This window comes from Melanotaenia boesemani, chromosome 5 (assembly GCF_017639745.1).
Source record: "Melanotaenia boesemani isolate fMelBoe1 chromosome 5, fMelBoe1.pri, whole genome shotgun sequence".
Classification (NCBI taxonomy): domain Eukaryota; kingdom Metazoa; phylum Chordata; class Actinopteri; order Atheriniformes; family Melanotaeniidae; genus Melanotaenia; species Melanotaenia boesemani.
Genome location: NC_055686.1, coordinates 23,062,390 through 23,086,287, shown reverse-complemented (window position 1 = coordinate 23,086,287; position 23,898 = coordinate 23,062,390). Strand labels below are relative to the sequence as shown.

Here is a 23,898-nt window from a genome sequence, read left to right as displayed (position 1 = left end):
TTCATTTCCTCAGACCACATTTCTTTGAATATACTCAATAAACAGGAAACCTGACCGTGCTTCCAGCAGATACAATGAAACCACACCAACAGCTTATTGGATGTGAAAACCCTTTCCTTCTATGAAACCAGAGGCCTAGTATAATTGTCTGAAGAGGTGTGATCAGAGAGTGGATGAATGGAGAAGACCTGGATTTACACACCTCATGATTAAATTTTCATTGGGACAAACTCTTGAAAGCATGCAAATTAACTCAAACTGTCCATATGATCTATGAGGATAATAAGATACTGTGTTTTTTTCTCTGTCATGGCTCTCTAGAATCAAAGTCATCCTGACAAGCTAAAAAGGCAAAACATCTCAAGAATGTTACATAATGCAGCTTCTGCTTCCATCACAGGACTTGACTCTGGGCTAGACTGGATCTGAGTGGCAACCTTGTCATGCAAGACACTTCTCATACCATACATGGACAAAACAAAAACAAAGAAGAGAAAAGAAAGGAAGCCTTCCTCTTATCACATTTTCTATTGTGCTAAATTCAAGGCAACAGAACAGAGACGGAGTAGTTACCATTCCTGTTTTTATATCTCCACGCCTCATCCAACTTCCCTCTACTGAAAGGTGTGTGTCAGGTAAGTAAATAACACAAATGGTACAAAGTGTTAGTTTGCTTTAAAGGACGCTACAGATAGATTAAGACTAATGTTTGTATTTGAGTCTGTTTGCAGTGATAAAAATACCTCTGCACAGACAAATGGTTTTAAATGGACATGATAACAGTGCTGTTTATATTTAGCATTTATATTGTTTACCACTGTCATCATAATCACACTGATTATAAGTAAGCAGCCTCGTTCTGTCTTAATCTTAACCTTTTAAAAACTGAAGTACCCCAATTGAGGATCGGTGATTGTGCCAAGCTACGCCAAAATGGCCGTTTTGGAGACCTGTCTGAAATAAAAACCTTTTTAATTTTGTTCTGTTTCATTTTATCAGAGTTGGCCTTTGTAGAGAAAATGTTCTCATATTGTACTATGACTAATAAAAGTTTAGAGCTACAGCGGCATTATTCTAAACGGGTTATTGTTGTTTTTAGGCAATCCTAAAATCTTCATTTCATCTTCATCTATTCTTCACCAGTAACACATACTGATATCTACACATGTAAATAAATCTCATGAGGGTTCAGTGACTTCAAAAGGATACTAATAGATTTTGTGGTTACAGAAATATATTTATTTCATTATGGATTAAAAATTGGCACAAGACTCAAAGAATAACATAAGTTTCTCTCTTCCATTGTTTTGCATATTTTTGGTGTAATTTTGTGTCTCCACTTGGTAAATATGTGTGTGTTGTAGTATTTTGTTTTTGTGTGGTTATTTTATGTGTTGTTGAGTTCACCCATTCAGTTTGTGGTTGTTTTATGTCTCTTGTTTAGTTTATCTTTGAAATAATGTTGCTCTGTTTTGGTAAATTTGTGCCTGTTAAAAGTCATTTTTCATCTTTTTGTGACATTTTTTTAATCATCAAACTGTAAAGGTTCACTCAAATTTTTTATTTTTTTTTATTTATTTATTTTATTTTATTTTATTTTATTTTATTTTATTTTATTTTATTGTGGTTTGACAGACTTACTAACCAGACATTTTAAGCCACTCCATGCATAGGCTAAACCTGTCGAAGTGATAAACCATTAAGAGCTCAGTGAGTCATTTTCTCCACAACACCAATGATGCTAAAACCTGCTGGTAATACAAGAGATAACATTATGAACCTGCTAAAGTCAATGGTCTTTATTCTATTTATTAAACAGACTGATATATTTCAGCCTGGACCCAGTCGTTAGACCAGTGTGGTGATCTGCAGCTCTAACAAATGATCATATGAAGGTGAAAGTTCACAGAATTGCTTTTACAGTCTTAGTTGCTTTAAGAACAGACTGTGAAGTGTTTTTCTTTCTTGCTTAAATAAGACTCAGAGATAAAAAAGTGGAATGCAGCCCTCATGCTGCAGATATTAATCAGTAAATGCCAGCTAAATTTGATTTAGAGTACTTAGAAAAAAGAGAACTGACTGTAAAACACTGATACAATGAATATAGGTGGGACTTAGATGTGCTGTTGTTTTTACTTCCTAAAATTTGTGTTTGCACGGCCTATAATGATAGTAGTGTGACATCCCTTTTCTCAGTATTACAAGAGCTAGAGGTCACAATCCTGTAAATGCTCGTGTAATTCTTTTTGTTTAGTTTATTCCATATAACTCAATAAAAGCTCTTGGAATGAAGTTTTAGAGCTATTGGTTTAGTGGTACTGTAACAGCCTTCCAGGTATGTTAATGCTGCACTGTACATGCATCATGCAGATGTTTTTCCCTGAAACCTCCAAATTTACAGCTCAGCTGTGGTCTGTGGCTGTTTTGCTATTAAGAGTTGCAAGTTTTCCTGTCACCCTGCCTGCTGTAGTCAGAGATTGACATTGTTTCCCCACAATGACTTGTAATTACCTCCTGAGAGGCTGGCTAATTTGCTGGTTTCAGTCAGAAAAAGTACTCAGGACATTTGAATTAATAGCTGCCAATTAGTATCTGAACAGCTGGGTGTGTCTGCAGCAAACAGACCCATGGATAATTCCAGTGCTCCCAGGGTGCCCTGCTCCCCAGATTTAAAAGTTCCAAAATGGGAACACTTCAAAGGATTGTGTTTCCTACCTGAATATGGAACATAACAGGATCTTGCAAAACATCAGATCTGTATTAGGTTAATATGATGTGATTGCAGTGGGAACTTGTCAAAGAGTTAATCTGTTATTAAATAAAATGATAACCACTGCTTTTTCTGTGTTTGCTAGATAACCACAAAAAAGGGAGCCTTGATAATAAAGGATCTTGGGGACATAGGACTAAAAAGTCAGTGACTGATAATTAGCAGCTATTTCTGCAAACCTTTGAAGAATTTAGTCCTTCATTCAGATAAATTTTAAATATGCTTTTGTAAATCATCATCATTTACAAAGTACCTACAATCCTGCAGGCTGAGGATGGATTGACAGTGTAGGCCTAATATATAGTAAAAAGTTTTTGTTAGTTTCTTTTCACTGTATTTGTTCTATCTATTGATCATAACTTTGACATGATTATACTGACAGGCTCCCGGAAATGTGGCTGATTTTATACCAAGCAAAAGAAAAAGGATGATTTACATATCCACAAGCTCTATGAGGCCTAGTTTTATTTCTGTTTTCACAGCATCTTCGTGTGTGGGTTGAGTATGGGTTGATGTTGCCCTGGTGAAGTTACATTAGCACGATTAGCTGTCACATCCCAACTGCTCACATGCTAATACAGACATATGAAATATTATTAAATGGCATCAGAGATCTAATAATTATCATACACATGTGGAAGCACAAAAGTCTCTTACATAGAAATTAATAGAATTGAATTACAATTAACCAGATTTGTTTGGGTTAAGTTTAATTGCAATCCATCCAAAAGAAAAAAAATACTGCAAACAGATTATCTAGAACAACATTGCAAGACTTACTTGTAGAGATAAACAAGATAATGCTAGATCACAACATACTGCTAGAAAACAATATAACATATATGGCAGAATGCCTCCAATTAGCATGAATGTTAAAAGGGGACCTTTGCATTCTACTCTACTTTACTTTCATCTGAACGCTGCTTTGATCCTCAGGATTTCTGTCAATCAAGTGTGCAAAATAAGACATTGTTCTATGTTGTCACTCAGTGAATGGGTCTCTAGATTGGATCATCCACTCCAACATGCTGCAACATGCTCAATAAATGCAGCTGCATCCCACAGCTTGGATGCTGAGTCTGCTTTTGCTGCTCATTGTGGAGGGCGGGTTCTGTCTGAGATGATCCATTATGTCATCGGTGCCCCAAGAATAGCTCCACTGTGCCGTGCTAAGCACTGAGGCGAGTGTGACGTCCAGAACTTAACTGTTGTTGGGCCAAACCCAGAAGAAACAGGGGCCCTACTGTTTCTCCCCATCAGGCACACCCCAGCCACACACACTCATATGCGTACACACATGGAACCGATTAAAGTTTTCCTCTGCCACTGTTCAAAATGCCCCCTGGATAAACACTTGAAGAGATCTGAGCCAGTGAGGCCACTGATTGCCATTAGAGACAGGCTATGACGCAGTGAGCTGGTAATGAGAGGCAGTGGGTTTGAGATGTTCCCTCTGTAAACTGTTGCATACACTTAAATAAAGACAACTGACAGAGGATAGTGTCATCAGTTACTAAAATTATGATACTCATAAGGTGTCATTAATAGCTTGCATTATTTGTATATGTATATCTAAATAGATTTTATCATGACTAGATTATTGACAGAAAACGAATGGCCAGGGTTTTTTTTTACAATGAAAATGTAAATATGTTGCATATTGTTAATTAAATACAACTTGAGTTGAACAAAACAGTGTTTTAAAGTGCCAGCTTTGGGAAATTTTGCTACTTGAATAATCAAAGGATAATCAAACAAAATGTGCTTGTTAATATGTACCCTGTCATAAATTTTCCTTGAAACCTGAATTCCAGTGAATGAAACAAAGGCAGGTCAATTACTGTCCACCTTGCCACGTCCTGTAAATCCCTCTTCTTTTGTAAATCATCAGTTCTGTACATCAGACCGCCTCCACTCACATCCAGCCTTCTTGTCCAGTGCTCGTTCCCGTCTAACGAGCTCGCGCCTGCACTTTTTAAAACGGTCGTCTCACGAGCTCGGTGATTCATTCACTGCACTTAACTGAACGTTGAACTCAAGGAGGAAGCAGGCGGGTGATTCAGTCTATTCTTCAGCTTTCCTTCGTCACACTGTCGTCTTGTTTGCGTCTCAGGAGCTCTGTCTTCATATAGAGAATTTAGTCGACTCCGACGAAGCAGTTAGTTAATTTAATGTAAGAACCAGCAAGTTAGCAGATGTTCACCTAAAATATTACGGGACGCAACGGTTCACCTGAAGCGCACGAGGACGTCGTTTGCATGAAACTATGGGCAGGTAAGATTCATGTCCGGAGAAAGAAATACAAATGATTATTTGAATTTGAGTGTACTGTCAAATATAAATACTTTTAAAATAGTTTACTCTTGGATAATTTCAAACATACTGGGGGGGAAAGGGAAACTGCTTATCGTCCATCCAAAAACGTTTTCTTCGATCAGTTATGGAACTCAGCAGCGAACTGCGCCGTAAAATCTGACACTTTTAGTTATCTCACTATTTTTAAGATTGGAAGTTGCATTGTTTTAGTTTTTAGTTACTTTATCTCATTGGTAATCTTTGTTAATTAATTCGGCATAGTATGTAAACGGCAAATCTTGAATTTTAAAAATGATATGGCATTGCTTAATCATTGCTTTAAAAAAATATTTCGGTGCAGCAAGTCTAAATCATGAATCTGCAATTACATCCCTCGGATTACCGCTGTTTGAAGAATAAATTTTTTTCTACATTGTTGTTGGTAAAGCAGAATGCATTTTAATTTAATTGCCTCATTTTGGAAATTAATTGTTGGCTAATAATGTGTCCTGGTGCCTTGTTGCTCTATAAAAGAGCAATGAAAGCAGAAATGCTCTAAAATGTAAAATATAGCAACAGGTTAAACCTATTGCATGTGACGGCTCTCTGCACACACCAGACAACAGCATGGCTATTTAGATTGCATAACGTTCCTGCAAAGCATATGACGTCTTACCTGTATCCTATTTGAATTTTATTTGTTTAATTGTTGTTTGTTTGTTTGTTTTTTATGGCTGTGCGTTGTGACACGGGAAGTCCGTATCACGTTTGCCTTGTTTTGATGTAAAACTGGCAATTTTGAAACATGGATCATCTGTGTGAAATGGCCTATCTTTGCAACAGTATATGAGCATGTCTTGGGTCAAATTAGGCTCTGGGTCAACTTTCATCTCTATAGTGACATGACACACTCTCAAAAGCATGCCATTGTTTGTAGGAGAAATATTTTGGGGAGGGGGATGCAAAGATGTTTCCTGCACAGGGGTTTCACTAACAATGGCCACCACCTCAGAACAGTCGGTGGTTCTCTCTTCTGAAGCGAGAGCTAGGATGTTGAAAGAATGGCCAAGAAAAGAGACATGAGGAAAAAATATAAGAAGTAAGACAATGGCAAACGGGCAGCTCTGAGAAGTTTGAAGGATGGGAGACAATGAGAGGCCAGATGTGGTTGCATAATCCTGGAGTTGGCGATGTCCCATAAGCATTCACATTCTCCAGTTGAATTTAAAGAAGGCTATGAACTTGTTTTGTTTTATTATAACTATATTGGTTTTGGCGTGTTTCCAGACCTGTCAGTGACTTTGCATGTTTGTAACTCAAACCAGTTTGGCTGTAAATATTTAATGGCTGCTGACTTGTGGTAAATGAATATTTCACTCTCAGTGCGTCACTTCTGCAACCGATCCTGTTTGGTGACCTTTTGTTTTTTTTCCATGCCTTGTACAAGTTGTGCTGACTTGCACTTTTCATCCCTCCTCAAGGAATTGCCTGCATGGTACAGCATACACCGTATTATGGTGAGGCTGATCCACAGTGTCCAATCCTTGGCCTCTCCTTAACCTTGTTTAACTGTTGCTCCATTCCTCCTATGTCTTTGAAACAGCTCTGTTAACGTCACTGTCTTTATCTGCCTCATTTCAGATAAAAGCATTGGATGCAATTTCGCTACATTTACAGAAGAAAGGTGGGAGATTTGGCAAAGCTCTGAAGAGGACCAGCTCAAAACGGGCAGTTACACCTCAGTGAAAATTTCCTCCAGAAGCAGCCTGAGACGGACCATGTCTCTCAGTAGTTTCCACCTCATGCAGACCCTTAAGAACTCTCCTGCTGCCTTTCGACGTCGTTTCCGCCGTGACCGGACAGAGTCTCTCTCCCATGGTGATCCTTTGTTTAAAGTCCACTACTTGGGCACAGAGAAAATCTTCTCTCTGGATCGAGAGCAGGCCCAGGACGCTATTACACGCATGCTAGAAGGCATTGCAAATGGGAAAAAACTGAGCAAAGATCACGCCCTGGTGGTGCGCCCAAGATACGTCGAGGTCAAGGAGCTGAGCACGGGACGGCAGCTCACGAAGACGTACCTGCAGGATATTGCATACTGTGCTGCAGATGTCAACCGGCCTAACGTCTTCTTATACATCTGCAAACATCACGGGCAACAGCTGCAGTGTCGGGTGTTCTGGTGCAGTCGGGCAGAGCGGGCACGAGACATGACTGCTTGTCTGGCACGTTCCTTCCAGCGGGCGCTGAGTGACTGGCAACAGGACGGCTCGGCCATGCTGGTGCCAGGAGAGGTGAAAGGGAAACTCATTGATGAGTCGAACTCTTCTTCCAAAACAAAGAGCTCCACACTCCCTGCCAGTTTGGAAAAAGGTGAGAGTTTAGTCCTACCTTACCTTCTTTTTGTCCATTTTTCAAACGTTTAACACAGAAAGGGTCAGCCTGAGCCCAATGTTAAAATATAATCTTAGTATTTTGATCCCTAAGTCCAGAGTACCTTTACATATTTTATGTTTACTCTGATTAATTGTTCTCATCCCCCTCACTGTGTCTCTTCTAATCAGTTCGCTGGAAGAGAAGGGGCTCTGCATCTCGAAGCCCTCTGAGAGCCATCACCAGACGAGGATCTGCCTCAGACAGATGGAACTGAACCTGCGTGGGTCCACATGAACCTGATGACAACTTCACAGATGGAAGCACTGCAAAGATGGGAGAGATGGACTAACTACAAGACTTAAGGAAGGACAAAAGGGGCCAGACTGCCAAGTCCACATTTGGACATATCATGGCTGCATGTGAAAACATGTCCTTATCGGCAAGTGTTTGGACTCTAATGTTTCTGACATAGCAGACTTCTGTGTACTTTTGTGTCCAATAAGGCACAAGATGCCGTTAACGGCTTTCTTTTGTTCAGCCGGCAACAAATGAGTCAGAGATCATGCCTGACCATTTGAGGACTAGACTGGGCATCTTTTTGGTTGGCTCGTTTAAGTGCTCTGTGCAATGCTTAAGCCACAAGTTTGGTCTGTTGGAAAGCAAATGTTAAGCCAACAATGATGGTAGGTGGCCAAACAATCAACCAGCAAAACTGGAAAAAGACGTCAAGTCTGGATTTTTTTTAAAAGTTTTATTTAACTGGTGTTCACAGGTCATGAGTTATGATTTTAGTAAAGTTCGTTTCTGTTGTTTGGCATTAGACAAATTCAAGATACAGGGGAAAAATGTTGGCACATCAACAGTAAGTTTAAAGTTCCTTATCTGAATGCAGTTAGTTTTAGTACGTTGAACACTTTGTAACCAGTCCTTTTTTTTTTTTTAATAATCCTAATCAAGAAATCACAAGTTTTATCAGCTTATTCTGCAGTCTTTTTATTTTCTGTGAAATTTGATAGGTCTAGCATCATAAAAGATTTGCAAGGTTTGTTAAGGAGGAGGGAAAACAAAAAATCCAAACAGCCTCCACAGTGTTGAATAATTTGCATTTATGTGGAAACACTCCTGTGACCGTGGCTAGTGTCTAAACACTGTGTTCCTAAGCGGAGCCCGTGTGAGGCGTGCACGGCCATGCACCTGCATACCAAATGTGGGAGGAGTCTGAGATCGGGGATCTTACTAAAAGTCTCAAATTCTTCATGTCCACCCATGACTTCGCATATTGAGCAGCCTCGACATTAAATGCTACAGTGAGCTTTTAACTTTGGGGCTTTCTGCTTCACATTGTAAAAGCCATAAAAAGGTGCCCCAACTAGCTAATCTTCCCTAATTTGTATATTTATTTATTTTTAAAGTGACAGTTGATCACACTGATGTGTGCTGCGTTGCATAACGAACGGTGAGGATGGTGATTTCTCTGCCGTGTTTATGAATAAGAGACTTGAGGATTAGTGGTGCGCCCTCGGGCTGCCGTTAACTTCTCATTTTATGTTTTCTGACCACAACTAAGCTATAATCGTTTGCCTTTTTTTCTGACCAGGAAAGGTTTTTTGATGTGCCACTCGTTCGTTCTTTCTTTTTTTTTGTTTTGTTTTTTTGCCACATTGTTTTAAAATTTTATATCCATGCATCTTACAAATGGCACAACCATCATCTCAGAAAACAGGTTTTTATGCCTGCTTCAAGATATATTTCATCAATGTACTGTCTCATGTCATTGTGCATATTTATCTAAATATGTATTTTATGAAATATTAAAACTTTTTATACATTGTTAGTGTGTGTGTGTACATGTCTTCATACTTTAACTTTAGGTAAGAGAAATATTTAACCTGCGTTTACTTCTGCAGCTTTGAATGTGATTAAGTTTTAAAATGTTATATACGCCCTGAAGAAAACAGTTTTGTTTTATTTTTATTTACTTACTTTTGTAATTTCTGGATGGGTAAGAGAAAGTGAGGGAGATTCAGGGTGATGGGCCAAGACTTGAAGAGGTCATGGGATTTTTAACCTTATCATGTGACTCATTTCCCATGAAACCTTTTCTTGGTGTTTTTCCACATTAAAAAAAAGTTGAATACACGTGAATACCTCCCAACTGCAGAGTAGGTGGTTATACAGCTCTATGGCTACTGCAGCCTTTAAACATGCAGGTTTGCACTGTGTGTACTCAAAATTTTGTTCAATATCATGGTGCATGTTGCATAAACACAGTTTACTGCATAAAATCTGCAAAAGATTAAAAAAAAAAACTGGAGAAAAAACTATTTTAGGTGATTTCACACGGATCTATTGTGCCTTTTTTTTTCTTTTTTTTTTTTTTACAAATTTGTGAGGTTTCCTCTTGAGTCCTGCGCTGTGGAGGTGCTGGCTGCCCTGGAGCTCTCTCTTAGTCTCTGTAACTCCAGATGGGACTGAACATGAAGACGCCTCAGAGGCTTTACCTCCTCTACCACTGAAATGATAGATATGTTTAAGATTGACTTTCATTTATCCATGAAAATTTGTTGTACTGCAATTAAGTTAAGTAGCGGTTATGCCTCAAAAATGTACCTAAACAGCATCACCTGCTGGATTTAATAAAATGTATTAATATAAAAAAAAACACCTTTGTCATAGTGCAGCTCGTCGCGGTTCCCATAAACCACATACATCTCCAGGAAATTCAGAATAGCTCCTGTGACTAGGAAGCGGTCTGGCAGGGGAAGACTTTTGACGTAACGCATGTCCAGGGCAAATGGGTTAGAAGGAGAGGGAATGGTGCACAGGCACACCAGCTCACTTACAACATCCCACACACGGATGCCTGCAGAAAAGACAGAAAGACATTTGTTTTTCTTGTGGAAATCCTGCACTTCATTTAATCTATAAATCATTGTTATAACCACAAACCCACACCAAACAGTGATCTCTGTAAAAAAGAAAAAAAAGAAAAGCAGAAAAAATGTTCAACTCAAGTAAAGACATCTGCACCTGATTTAGCTCATGGAAAATGGTGTCATTATGAAATCTGCACACTAAAACTATTACTTTCTTCCTCACATTGTTTCCATACCTCTTGTCTGCCAATCTGTGATGGATTTAAGTTTCATGGGTGTGTCCTTGACCATCGAATCAGTACCACCAATGTTGACCAGGCGCTCGTGATTGGAGCGTATCCAGGCATAGGGGCGTCCATATTTGACGTAACCAGCCAATAAAAACAGAGTGCAGTTTACCTCCTGTAGTGGAGACACAGTGGAGGATGCAAGACTGAGTTTCAATCTCAAATGAAAACCAGCATTTTACATATTAAAGTATTTCTAAAATACAAAGTGTTGGTTGCATGTACTTACTGGTACTGCTATCTCTCTTTCACTGGGAGATGCTGGGAGAAGGTGCTCTTCACTACTGGGCTCCCTGTAGAGACAGGGATCAGCCACTGTCTGTTTTAAATCTGCATGCCAGCTTCTACATTAATTTTTCTGTTCTGGAGATGGTTATCTCATCTGTATGAAATGGCCTTCAATAGCTGTCACCGTCACAAAAAAAAGGCTGACGTATAATTACACCAAAATCCTGTTAAATGCCTTTTTAATAGTACACTACAAACCAGAAATGTGTCAGTGTGCTGTAGGCATTTATTTAACCTTTATTTAACCAGGAAGATTAATTAATACCCAGCTCTCATTTACAAAGACGACCTGGGCCAGAAGCAACAGGGCAGAATTACACAAATGATGGCCACATCACGTCTTCTTACTAACACACAAAACATTAATAATTGTTAAATTAGGCTAAAATAGAAGGTCTAAGTGATACTGAAAGAAGAGCCATCTCTTTTAAGGGAGTCACAAAGAGCCAAACCCTATTAAAGAGCTGGACCACCTGTCACTGTGTTATGAAAACACTGTGGTATCGGCTTAAAATGTATTGTGATGTAAGATTTGAGACACTGTTAATATTTATCTTAAATTAGCCTTTTATAGAGTCCTTGAGTTCTTTCTCTGGAGCAAGTTCTTTTAGCTTCTGTCTCTTTCACCTCAGGCCAATCAGTAAAAGCTGCAGATGTGTGTGACCACACATCACATATCTGTGGATGTGCTTTACCTGTAGTAGATGACCACAGACAAACATTTTCTGGTTGAACACTAGTATATATTTAGATGGAAACCCATTGATAATTTTGGAAACTGAGTGTTTACGTCATAAAGTCTGACAGTATAAGATTACATTCATAAAAGAAAAATCAGAAAACTCTAGATGCACCTCTTCAACAACAGCACATAAAGATTACTGTAATGCACAAAGCTGCATCAGTCACCTGGCTGTCTGTGGCTGCGTCTTGGTATGTGTGTGAGACTGGTAATCCTGTGGGCCCAGAGGCTCCCCAGGTAGCGGGGAGCTGCTCCTACTGGCCAGACTGGGAGAGCTGCTGCTGGGAGAGACATCACTGCTGTTACAGCTGCTGGTAGTGGAGTACGAAGAGGCTCTGGACACCACAAAGCCTGGGGAACGCCAACCCTACAGGAACAGAAATGAAGGAAATATAGAGATTTACAGATAAGGTGCCATTAGATGGAATGGCAATGTGAAAACAAATGCAATAAAAATCTGTGAAAATGGAGAATGACGTAAAACTGTTAGATACATCTTCTTACATAGATGATTTACATAAACTAACCAGATCTTCATTGACTACTGTCAGCAGCAACTCCTCCTTCCCTCTTAGCCACGGCTGGAAGTATTTGAAACCCTTAGGAATAAACAATGACAAGTGCGTTTGCATTAGATAGTGAGATGTTTGACATATTTTCTGAATAAACTCAGTGTATGTCCAAACCTGTAATGATCCAAGCAAAGCTAAGTCATTTAGAAAGTGCTGCAGCTTCCTCTTCTGCTCCCTCTCTCTTTTCTATATGTATAAATAAACAAACAAATAAAACACATATTAATACACAAAGCAGATAAACGACCAGAAAACAATCCTCCAGAAGCTCCAGAGCAATGTTTAGGTTATGCTGCCCTTCCAAACACTCCCTGTCTAGTGTCTTAGCAACACCTCCTCGCAGCATCCGGCATCTCCATCCATAGCAACGACCCGACTTTCATTAAAGGGATGAAAAATGGACCATAGGAAAATATGAAACATAAAGCTAAGATAGCATCAGAGTGCGCACAGGAACTACTCACACTGGCACTGCTCATCTTATCAAATTACAAAAAACCTCCTGTCTCCTCAGATTCGGTTATGTTATAAGCTGCAGCATGTCAACACAAAAGCCATATCTTTTGCTGGTCGGCACATCTTCGACGTGTGGCTCTCCTCGGGTGTTGTCTCGGATTGGAACATTCAGTGAGCAGCCGTGTGGTAATGTGGAGGTGGGCGCCCTCTAGTGGCCATATTGTCAAACTGCAGTCTGGCTTTCAAACCAGTGGCACAATTCTGGACAAAAAGGACTTCTACATCATTTGCAGTACATAATATATGAGCTTAAAAAGTTTATATCTCTTCACAAAAAGGACAGTGATGAAAACCTAGCAGCGCTGCATTAAAACAGTGCTGAGTTGATAAAAACTGAACCATGCAAAGAAGAAAAAAAACCACATTCTGAAGTCACTACAACTTGCTCTGAATCTGAATTAATTGAAAAGGACTAAAATGGGAACTCTTGTATTTTTGATGCCAAAGAAGACAGGGAACATTCTGCTAGTCATGATATACTGTAGGCTGTAAGCAGATATCCACAAGGCTCCAACTTGGTTGTATTCCAAGGGGATCACTTAAAGATAGGATGGGTGCTTGTAGGTGCACATGATATGGCTAAGTTGCCGGTGATACATTCTTTAAAAGCAACAGGCATGGTTAAGACATACATATAATTTAACATATTGTTCCAAAATTTGACGGGTACGTTGCATAAGTTGCTCGTACTCACCTCATTCATGCCTGTGCATACAGAATATGAAATTATGCTTCTAATAAAAAAATCTAAATAATTTCTGACACCCCACCTGGCTGGTGTTTATGTTTAGCTTTCAGTTCATTTTAATTGTTTACAGAATGAAGTCAGACAGACACCTGAACAAGCATGACAAAAGTAATCCACTTTATTCTGCATTAGTCACAAGTTCAAATCAACACATTAGAGCCATTTAACAGATCAAATAAATGTGCAAAACCAACAATAATCAATAAGGTGGCAAAGGATCATTAAATCTTTAAAAGCAATGCCATATTTTGTGTAAAGAGTAGTGATCTTCACAGAAGACAAGGCACGGTTCAGCCTAAACATTCCCGGAGCTGAAGTGAACAAAGAAGGTCCTGATCTCTTTGGCCGAGATGGTTACGATGAAATCTTTATCTTCATTCCTCTGGTTTGGTTTGTGATCTACAAGAAGAAAAATAAAACATTCATTTGATGTAAAATGCTAGCTGAAAAAGTGATTTGGTACCATCTCTGAGCACAAAAGATCCATCAGTAATCATATTATTTGTTCTTTTTGGATGCAATTTCTCACTTTTTTCATAATTATCTGCAGTTTTCCACGTCCACCTCTGCAGGCTGCTGATATTCCAGGTTCCTGTGAGAGAACGCTCCTCAAGCACTCCCACTTCCCCAATGCCCTGCAGAGCTTCCTGTTTAAACAGGGGAAAAGAAAAATGGGGAAAAATTATAAACAATGTAAATTATTTTCTCCTTTTAAAAATTTTACGTCAGTACCTTTAAGTTTATGGTGACTGGCTTCGACAGCTCGGGGTCCTCTCCCTCCTCAAAGAGATGCATTATTCTCAACAGAACTCGATCGTAGTCTGGCTCTGAATGCAAGTCCTTACCTACATGTGAAGCATTTACAGATTAACAAAAGATGTCTTAAAAATCCCTGATAGCAATCAGCAAGAGTTGCAACTGGATTAACTCTCACAGCTGACCTGAGTTTATGTGGTTGAGGTGAATATCGTGATTAGAGCTGTAGTTCCATCCCGGGATGCTGAGGCTGAGCAGGTGAAGGCTGGATGGCAGAACAACTGGACGAACAGCAGAGTTTCTTCTGGGCTCCTTCTCCTGCCAGGGCCTCCCTAAGGGCAAAACACGATTGGGAAAACTTTGTAAACTAATATATATAAACTAGTAATATAGTTGGTGCATATATCTAAGTAAATAAGCACTTACGAGGCTTATCTATAGGCATGATGACAGGTCTATGCTGCAGCATGATTGCCTCCCTCTGGTACTGCTTGGAGGTTGCATTAATGGATCCCAGAACCATCCACAGTGTGGGACTCACAACTGAGCTGTCATTCAGAGTCAGGTTGTAGCCGAGGTTCCACGGTAAGTTGTTCCAAAGACGTCGATGGAGCATGACCTGAGAGGACAAAAAACACATGTCTGCATGAGGGCGCTGAGGAAATGTGTGTGTCTGTTTTTGTTTCTTTATTTTTATTTTTTCCTACCTCTAGTTCTCCGTTGGCTTGACTGGACACACCATGAGCTCTGTCGCTGAGGAGCACCAGTCTGCTGAGGTCATCCTCCATGTAAGCGGTCCGAACCATGGGGAAATAATTCTGAAAACGTGCGTTAAATATAGATTATGCCAGATTTAATGGAATTTCAATGAGTATATTTTTAAATCTTACAAGTCCAGTTTACCCTAGCTAGAGTGTTATTAATGAATTTCTTGTATGTCCTCTTCATCATTTGGTAGCCGTTGTCATCAGAATACAAGGTCCTGTTGTTCTTCAAGGAGGTTCTGGTCCTGAGGACTACCTCTGTGTTTAGGTGAAGGGGGCCCAACGAGTAGGTCTGCTCCAGCCTGTGACATGGCAGTCTGGATCCAAAACCTTCTGGGACACGAGTTGTGATCAAGTAGGCGTAGTCTTTATCGCTGTTCTCCCTAAAAGACAGAACATAATTGTCCTGTCAGCTAAAAGATAAGAAATAAACAAACCAAAGCTGAAACTACAAAAGTTCTACTAAAGCTGGATAACTTGGCCCCACCTGTAGAAGTACTGCCTAATCTCAGTGACAATCTTCCCCGGGATAATCTCCATTTCCACCGCCTTATAGGCTCGCACAGCTGAACCATTAGAGCTGAAGATGTAGTTATCAGAGATGGGCCCTGCTTTCACATCTCCGTTTGCATCATATTCCCAGAAATCCTGTGTCATCCTTATTCGTCTTTTATCCGGACTGCCAACAATCAAAGAGAGATCATAAAAGTTGTGTTGTGACCTCATAGGTGGGCATTTACAGAAGCTGAAATGTTGATATTAAAGCTGAAAGAGGTGTAAAAACTCACAGGTAAGTGATGCTGTGCAGCAGATTGGTGTCTTGGTCAAACATGAGCTTGTAACATTCATTCAGAATAGGCAGAAGCCGCCTTCCTGTTTTCGTCCAGTTCTTCACATAGAGCCTCTCAAACGAAACCCCTTTTGCTTCATAAGTGTGTCCACACTTGGACTTTGTAAAGCATGGTGTCTCTGAGAACTTAATCAGGTATGTTCTATACTGAAGGCCTCCGAGCTCCACCATGACAAAAAGGTCGTAGGACACGTTGGACTGTGCTGACTTCTGGATCTGCAACAAAGACGGTACAGACTTAAATACAGCAAATATACAAACTGTTTATGAAACGCAAGATTAACTAAATTACACCAAAAGAGGATGAGGACTACATCCACCTGCGCGGGGAGGAGCTGTCCATCGTCGTCATAGACGGCTGCGTTCGGGAGCGTTACGGTGATGTTGACGATTGTGGTGATGTTCCAGGCTAATGGGTTGTAAATGATAACGTGCTGCTCCAGAGCCTGATCCACACCTGGAATGAAGATATTATCATGCTAAATGTTGGCTATTTTTTATTAAATCAAGTCCTTTGTTCCCAGGTTTCTGCTATTTATTGCCCAGTCATTGGATACTGAGTAGGATGCTCCACCTGATCCTAAAATGATCTAAGTTATTGCTTTTGACAATGATATAATCTAGATAATAATTATGAAACATTTAACTTAAAATGTATTAAATCTGAGTCAAAGAAAACTTAAAGATTTAAGTGTGTTACCATATAATCCTAAAACAAGGAATGGGGCCATGGTGAACATTGGACTTTGGGAACAAAGGGTCCTTCCAGTGGAGGACCCTGGGAGCTTAGATTCAATCCCATGTTGATGGTAGCGTTGCATTTATCCCAAACATTTACCAGATCAGATAGACGTGTGTATTGAATACAGAGTTGTAGCCAGGTGGAAATAAGTCCTCTTTAACATGCAGCTAAGCCGTTTTTACTCCCAGCTCATTGCACACCTACACTTAGTCAAAAGTCAGCTGAATCAGTTTTGACTGCAGAGCGAAGCTGTTAACAATTAAAAGACGGGCAAACATGGCAATGTGGAAAATACTAGCCAAGATTTCTGCAGTAAACTGTATTTTATTGTCCTGATCAATACATTTAAAGCTAAGGAATTAGTAGAATAGTAGTGCAAAGGAAGTAGAAATACAGAAGGTAAATGGGAATCCCTTTTGGCATTTCATAATCCATATGTAAACAGCATGCATAATGACAGTTTCCTTATAGATGCAGCCTTTTATCAATATTAGTAGCATATTTTCACCTTCTCTGTGGAAGCTCCTGTTGAGGATACTGGGGACAGCAAGGTTGTGGGGCAACAGAAAGAGCGCAGCCAGAAGCTCCTCCACCCCCATCATGGCCTGCATGAGATGCTGCATGTACATGTCAGCCACCTTAGGAGACTCAGTACCAGTGATGCCATCATGATGCTGAACCTGAAAAAGAAATCATGCATAGCAAAATGGGCTGTAGTGTTAAAATGGGTGTTCTGCAATGTCTGTTCATGTATTTATTTATTTTTGCTGGTGAGGACTTTGACAGCATTACCTCTGAGACCGCCCAGCGTAGAGCTCTGAGTTTGTCCAAAGCCCAGTCTTTAGCTACAGGCCCATCTGAGAAGTTGACTCTGTACCGTGTGAAAAGTGTCTCTGCTGCATGCAGCTGGGCACTGGCCTGTCTTGCTAATCCTTTCAAGACATTTCTCGAGGCATAAAACCCTGTCCATGCCTGATAGGGCTCTATGAGAAATGGCACATTTAGAAATGCAGATTGTGACATCAAGAATGCTTACAAGTTGTGTAATGCTACGGCTTTCCTACCAGTTGAATAAGGCAGAAAATCTTCGCTTTCACGGATATCCCAGGTTAGATTTGATTGGTAGATAGACTGGAAATATTCACTCAGAGTGGCATACTGGACTGTTACCCCAAACTCTTTACTGTTCTGGTTGATGTATTTCATTAGAGGATCCATGTTGCTGAATTGCACTGATGAGTTGTAGAACTGTTTGTCACAACCCTAAAGCAAAACAGTCAAACATACACACTCAAAGAGTTTATCCACAATCGACTTGTAATTCCCATCTCTATATGATTCAGTCTTTTTATTCATTTTCAGTGGACACCTAAAAAATAAAACAGTTGAATGTACTGACCCAAGGCCAGAGAACATGACTAGTCCTGAACCATGCAGCTCTCTGCTTGATGTTCTCCACCATGGTCTTGGCGTAAGGATGTACTGTCTCCTTTGTGACAGGGAGGCTCATGTTGGGGTAGACTCCGTCTTTAGGGGGGTTCGGGAACAAAGCAACTCCATTCCAGTAGAAACCAGAACTGAGGAGAAAATAGTTTGTTTTCACAGACAGAAATAGTCAAATTTTTTCTTTTTATGGAACTGGAACTAAAGTGAAATACAACATGGAAAGTGAAAACACAACACGAATGATTCATCAGTGTAATAATTTACATTAAATAAAGCTGTGGAGTGTGTAAACATGGCCTACATGTTGGAGAACGGCAGGTAAGATGGAGTGCAGTAGCTGAACTGGTCCATGGTGTGAGTGAAGATCTCTTGCTGGGCTTTTAATGAGGGAGATCCTCGCCATACAAACTGGAGTTTCTGTATCCAAGGAAAGTAACAAGATGTTATTAAAACTGTATACATCTAACAAAGATAATTGTAGTATTGGTGTTCATGTGTCAAAGAGTCACCTTGTTTTTCTGCATGCTGTCTTTGAGGTCATAGTCAATGCGAGAGATGAGGTGAGCGTTGAACCCGGCCAGGGCAAACAGGACTGGCGTGGTTGCAGAGGCTCCAAATGGATCAACGTGCCAAGAAAACTGTGGCCGCACTCCAAACGTCTCATACAAGAAGCCATGTCCCTCTGAAACAACAAATAAGTTCAGAGTTGGTACGTACAGTAAGTCACTGGTGACAGGCAAAAAAAGTGTCAGATTACCGGTCATCTGCAAGATCTCGTCATCCAGGTCAGTCACAGCCTCGTCATGCATCACTTGGCCTCCGATGATGAACTCAAATCTACCCTCTTTTACAAGCTGTCGTACCTGGATAGACAAGAGCAGATCATTTCTCATGATAACACAATATGGAAATATAACTTCAATGCTGATCATGTGACTGTCATGTGGTTTTACTTGTTTCTTATGGGAGTCTGAGGCCACATTATCCCACCACAGGCGAAAGAATTCCTGCTCCACAGCGATAAACCTGCGATCTTTGACCTTTGACAGCTCCTCTGTCACACTTGTGTACACATTGGCTGCATAGGCATGCATACTCTCCTATGGAAAATACACTCAGAATTAAAAACGTGCGTATTTATACAGATTAAGCCGCTGTAAGCAGCACAATGTCAACTTTTTAGGTTTACCATCTTGATAAAAAAAATCTGATGACAGAGACCAACCTGAATAGTGTACACCCAGCCTACATCCATGTGACTGTGAGGAATTACAAATGTTTGAATGGGCTGCTCTTCTCCTGTCGCTTCATAACAGCAGCACACAAACGCGACGACGGCTAAAAATATCATTTTCTCGGCCCATAAAAGCGTACAGAGTTTCGATAAACTCTCAAATATTCACCCAGACTTCCTTGTCATGTTATTGTTGTTGGTGCAGCATGTGACTCTGACGATTCATCCACTACGGAAGCCCGGACAGACCAAAGTAGCCTGACTTTGCCACAAATAAAGCGTTGTGTTGCGACCTTTCACACCGGAAACAATAGTCGTAAACACACTCCTCAATTTGGAGGTGAGAGTGTATGTCTTTACAAAATCATGTCCAAAAACACGAGAATAGCGTTGGTGTTTGGAGGCTTTATAACGGCAGTTGCCGCTGCGTTATACCCCATTTTTGTCTATCCACTCTCGCACAGAGAAGAGTACAGTAAGTTGCTAGCAACTTTTCATCGCTTACAATCAGTCACGTTGTGTGTTTTTGTTTTTATTAGTTCTCTCAAGTTACACCTGTATTATTTGCTGAAAAGGATACCCGTGCTAGGTAGATCTTTTTTTTTCTTTCTTTTTTTTTTAAAGCTAAGTTAGCATGACATTTACAGCTAGCAAACCTCTGTTTGTTACCAATTACTTAATCAGCTTTTGTCCTTACATTTAACTTAAAGTGGGGGCTTATGCTTACATAACAAAGAATGAAACATACAGAAAGATAAAGGTGGTGTAAAAGACATTTACTTAGAAGCAAACAATACCTTACAATGCTAAACAACGATTAAAAGGTGAAGTAAGGTGAATTAACACCTATTCTAGAGGCTCTTTTTACTCAGTATAAACCCCCTTCCTCTATGAACTAAAATTGTATTTTGTTTTATTTTTAACAGGAGAAGTCCAGAAAATGAACCGGGCAGGAATCAACCAGGCCGATGTGCAGCCTGTGGGTAAGAGCAGTGTGAAGATGTAAACATGAAGTTGATGTTTTGATGCTACAGGCCAGAGAAAAACATAATACTTAAATGCACTGCTTGTAAGACACCTTATGCAGTATGAAATTTAATTAAGATCCATTTTTGGATACATTTGGAAAACAGTTACTAGATGGGGTAAAATGTTAACATTATTTAACATTTTATTGTCATTTTTTTGTTGCATTAACAACAAGTATGCATAGTTTCTAACTACTGCAGTAGAAATGGTCCCTCTGTGCCTACTGTTATTTTTGTGCATATTGATGTAATTTCCTCAGGAGTTTCCTCTAGTGCTTCATATTTCTATGATCTGTACACATTAAGCTAAAAGATTATGAAAGTCAATGGGCAATAATAAATTATACAATTGTTATAATTATACCATAAATATAAGAAATACTCAAAAATTTGAAAATGTTTCATCACATTTTGCAAAATAAACACACAAAACTTGGCAATCCAAAACGTTTCTAAATGTACAAATATAATGAAAATGACTCTTTACACTGTACAAAGTATTACAACTTGGCTATTTCTGTTCATTTTTGAGATACACTCCTTTTTAGGGGCAGAGTACAGAGGCATTTTGATTCATTCATTGTTTTCAGCTGCAATACAAAGCAACTGAAATATATACATGGGCATTTTTTCTACTCTGCTGTCAATTTCTGGAGCATTTTTAAGTGCTTTATATTCCTAGAATATGTACAATAGAAACAAAGAGGTTATGGAGCATTGAAAGTCTAAAAAAAATACAAATTCAGATGTTTTCTTTTTAATGAAACGAATGGGTTAGTGTTGCTAAATGAACAGACAAAAACAATTAACCAAAACACTTATGAATGCAGAAAAATATTAAATAGTTAATAAGTTAGTTGAACTATATATTATTATTATTATTATTATTATTATTATTATTATTCACCTCACCTATTACTCACCTGCTCCTCTGAGTAGATGTGCAGAAAAAACAGAGAGCTATGCTAAAACTACACTAACCCAAACTAAGTTTAAAAATTCTGATGTGCTAAAAACAAACAACAAACTATACTAAGCCTGCTGAAAAACTGTGGTAAAATCTACTGAAAGTCATTGTAAAACTTATCTAAAACACACTATAAACTGCAGAATAAAATATTCTCTCTCTCTCTCTCTCTGCAGAACCCACCAGGGGAAACGGATAATGTTTTTCTTTTGCGTTAGCACTCAATATTTTTGCATTACCTCGCAAAAAAGGGATGATCCAAGAGCGAGCACAGCCTGTTAAAGCCGTTTTGCTCAGTTTCTTTAGACGTTTCTAGTCTGCATCTGTCCCTCTCAGCATCAAGTCAACAAAACACGCACACCTGACAATGACTTTATGTCCAGGTAACAGAGTAAGGGTGTTGTGAACATAAAGCTTTAACGGGTTAATTGCAAGTGCAGACAACAAGGTTCGCTGTAATCAGAAACAGTGTCAAGCATCTTGCTGCTTTACTGTTTTGGCTGCTTGTGTTTAGACTATAAACTGAGATTGAAACTTTAATCTTCATTCTTTAAATATTGACTATTTTGTCTGCACTCCGCAGCAGCAGCGTCGTCTGACTTCTGTAACATGTCGTCTATCAGCTGTTATTCATGTCAGATCCACCATACAAAGCCGTAATACTAAAGTAATCAGGGAAGAGTATCCTATACACAACTAATATGTTAGCAATGCTAAATTGTGATATAGTTTAAGAAAATCTGAAAATTGTGATGGCCCATTTCAATTACTTTATAGCATATCACGGTGGTTGCATTCATCTACCTACTAATGCTGTATTTCTTTTCTTGGTCTGAAGGTGTGAAGATATGGTCTGATCCATTTAAGCCAGTGGACAAATGATGACCGCCGACAGCTGACTGATGCCGATGAAAACTTTGTATGAAGCATGTATGACTTGTGCTTGGTGTGTGAGTGAATTGTGTTGTTTATTTTGATTGTTTATGATCCCTTTCACCATAAATAAAGTTTAAAGGTTTAAGAATGTCAGCGCTGTTCCTTGGAGGCTTATTAATAGATTGTTCAGAAATGGATTGAAAGTAAGACATGGAAGAAGTCATTTCAATCCAGCTGCCAAAATTTTAGTAAGAGTGACATGTAGGTCATTCATTGTCCACATGGGGGCGCTCCATGTTTGTCTTGATCCCGAGGACACTGAACAGTTTAAGGATTTATACTGGAAGAAATTGTACTTCTTAAAGTCTTATTTTGGTATTAAGCCTGAAAAAAATTATAAAGTGCAGAAGTTTGTTTATAAGAAACCCTTTTCCACATTTATTGTTAGTCATGAAATTGTTTCAGAAGCAGAAGGACACTGTCCAGTAATGTGTGGCAGCATCGTCCTAAATGGACACAGTAAAGCCAGAGTTATTCCAAGACACATTGGTCTGCATTATGATTTCCCTGTCGCAGACATGGAGCTTTATTGGTGCTCGTCTGGTTAACTGGCATGTGACTCTGCCTGCGTTTTGCCCGCAGGCTGAAAGGACGGGGCAGATCTGTGATTGACTTTTTCAAAACCCACTCGATGTGATCCAGACTCCCTTTACGAGACCACGGGTCCTGTCAAAGAATCAAATTCCAAACTACAATTTTTTTTTGCCTGTACTTTTGTGGTTTCCTGACATTGACCAGCATCCACTTTCAGAGTTTGGTCCATCAAAGTCCTTCTGGAGGAAAGATGGATTAGGAAAGAACTAAAGCATGTGTTTATGGTCCTGCAGAGATGGTGCATTTTTAAAGTTGCCCTTAAATCTTTCACAATCCTTCGTGTAGCCTGTACTTTAGGACCGTTCCTGAGGCCCATTGCCAACAGAGCTGACTGCGCAGGCCAGCAATGGCCACTCTTCCTCACAAACCCCCCAATCAACAAGCCCCATTGTTTATGAGAGGTTGTTATTGTTGGGCAGTATTCAGAAACTAGAGAAAACTCAAGAGCCCTGGCTGCTCAGAGGCATCCAAAGTAAAGAGAGCAAGGGGTGAGGGGGTGGTTGACGAAAAACGAAAAGCAGAAATTCCTTTCATTCCTCGCTGGTGTTTTCCAGATTCCTCAAGCGACAGCTCCGTGGCTGTGTGAGTGAAGTAAGCAACCAGAGGGGAAATTGAAGCGAACGGCGAGAGGAAGAAAACCACATTCTTGAGTGGACGCGTCACCTACACACAGAATAGAAAGACATTCAATCTCTGTTAGTTTGCCGGGCAGTGTGTAACAGGTTGTGCAGCATGGCCCTCAGATTTTTGGCCTTCCCATGAATCAGTCTTTAAATCACTGTGTCACCGACATTTCATTTCACACACAAGCTCACTGCTCACATATCTCTTTTCTGGAGGGGCCCTCAAGTTAATAGCACACTTTTGTGGTTCTGTGTTGTCTCGTTGTCTTAATGTGGGTCTTGTCCCATTAAGTGGAATATGTAGACAGACACCCATCTCTATAAAGCATTCAATAGGGTCACAGCACACCATAAACCAACATGAACTCAACAATGCTGCCTCTGCAGCACTTTTACTTCCCTACCATTAACCCATCACACAAATCTCCCCCTGCTATTGAAGAGGTTTTTGGAAAGTGGTGGCATGTCTTTGGTTGCTCAAAATGCTT

At 39.7% G+C, this 23,898-nt stretch overlaps 4 protein-coding genes across 4 annotated transcripts; 2 read left to right on the top strand and 2 right to left on the bottom strand.

Moving 5' to 3' along the window:
• Window positions 1-4,768: 4,768 nt before the first annotated feature.
• Window positions 4,769-9,740, top strand: si:dkey-19b23.8. Its single transcript, XM_041986573.1, has 3 exons — window positions 4,769-5,044; window positions 6,707-7,438; window positions 7,630-9,740. The coding sequence occupies exons 1-3, from the start codon at window positions 5,029-5,031 to the stop codon at window positions 7,713-7,715; spliced, it is 834 nt and encodes a 277-aa protein (XP_041842507.1). The 5' UTR covers window positions 4,769-5,028; the 3' UTR covers window positions 7,716-9,740.
• Window positions 9,421-12,808, bottom strand: si:dkey-19b23.7. Its single transcript, XM_041986572.1, has 8 exons — window positions 12,671-12,808; window positions 12,321-12,392; window positions 12,162-12,233; window positions 11,802-12,001; window positions 10,834-10,897; window positions 10,554-10,719; window positions 10,107-10,304; window positions 9,421-9,953 (listed from the first exon to the last, which is right to left on the bottom strand). Exons 1-8 carry the CDS (start codon window positions 12,683-12,685, stop codon window positions 9,820-9,822), a joined length of 921 nt encoding a protein of 306 aa, XP_041842506.1. The 5' UTR covers window positions 12,686-12,808; the 3' UTR covers window positions 9,421-9,819.
• A 762-nt stretch (window positions 12,809-13,570) lies between these two features.
• On the bottom strand, window positions 13,571-19,503 carry man2b2 (mannosidase, alpha, class 2B, member 2). The gene is made up of 19 exons (XM_041986446.1): window positions 19,254-19,503; window positions 18,982-19,128; window positions 18,786-18,891; window positions 18,538-18,710; window positions 18,330-18,445; window positions 17,982-18,159; window positions 17,647-17,845; window positions 17,375-17,565; window positions 17,091-17,262; window positions 16,161-16,297; window positions 15,779-16,056; window positions 15,478-15,669; window positions 15,130-15,373; window positions 14,934-15,044; window positions 14,653-14,845; window positions 14,412-14,558; window positions 14,203-14,315; window positions 14,000-14,117; window positions 13,571-13,869 (listed from the first exon to the last, which is right to left on the bottom strand). The coding sequence occupies exons 1-19, from the start codon at window positions 19,377-19,379 to the stop codon at window positions 13,766-13,768; spliced, it is 3,045 nt and encodes a 1,014-aa protein (XP_041842380.1). The 5' UTR covers window positions 19,380-19,503; the 3' UTR covers window positions 13,571-13,765.
• A 44-nt stretch (window positions 19,504-19,547) lies between these two features.
• smim20 (small integral membrane protein 20) lies at window positions 19,548-22,286 on the top strand. The gene is made up of 3 exons (XM_041986447.1): window positions 19,548-19,737; window positions 20,189-20,245; window positions 22,096-22,286. Exons 1-3 carry the CDS (start codon window positions 19,629-19,631, stop codon window positions 22,137-22,139), a joined length of 210 nt encoding a protein of 69 aa, XP_041842381.1. The 5' UTR covers window positions 19,548-19,628; the 3' UTR covers window positions 22,140-22,286.
• Window positions 22,287-23,898: the final 1,612 nt, after the last annotated feature.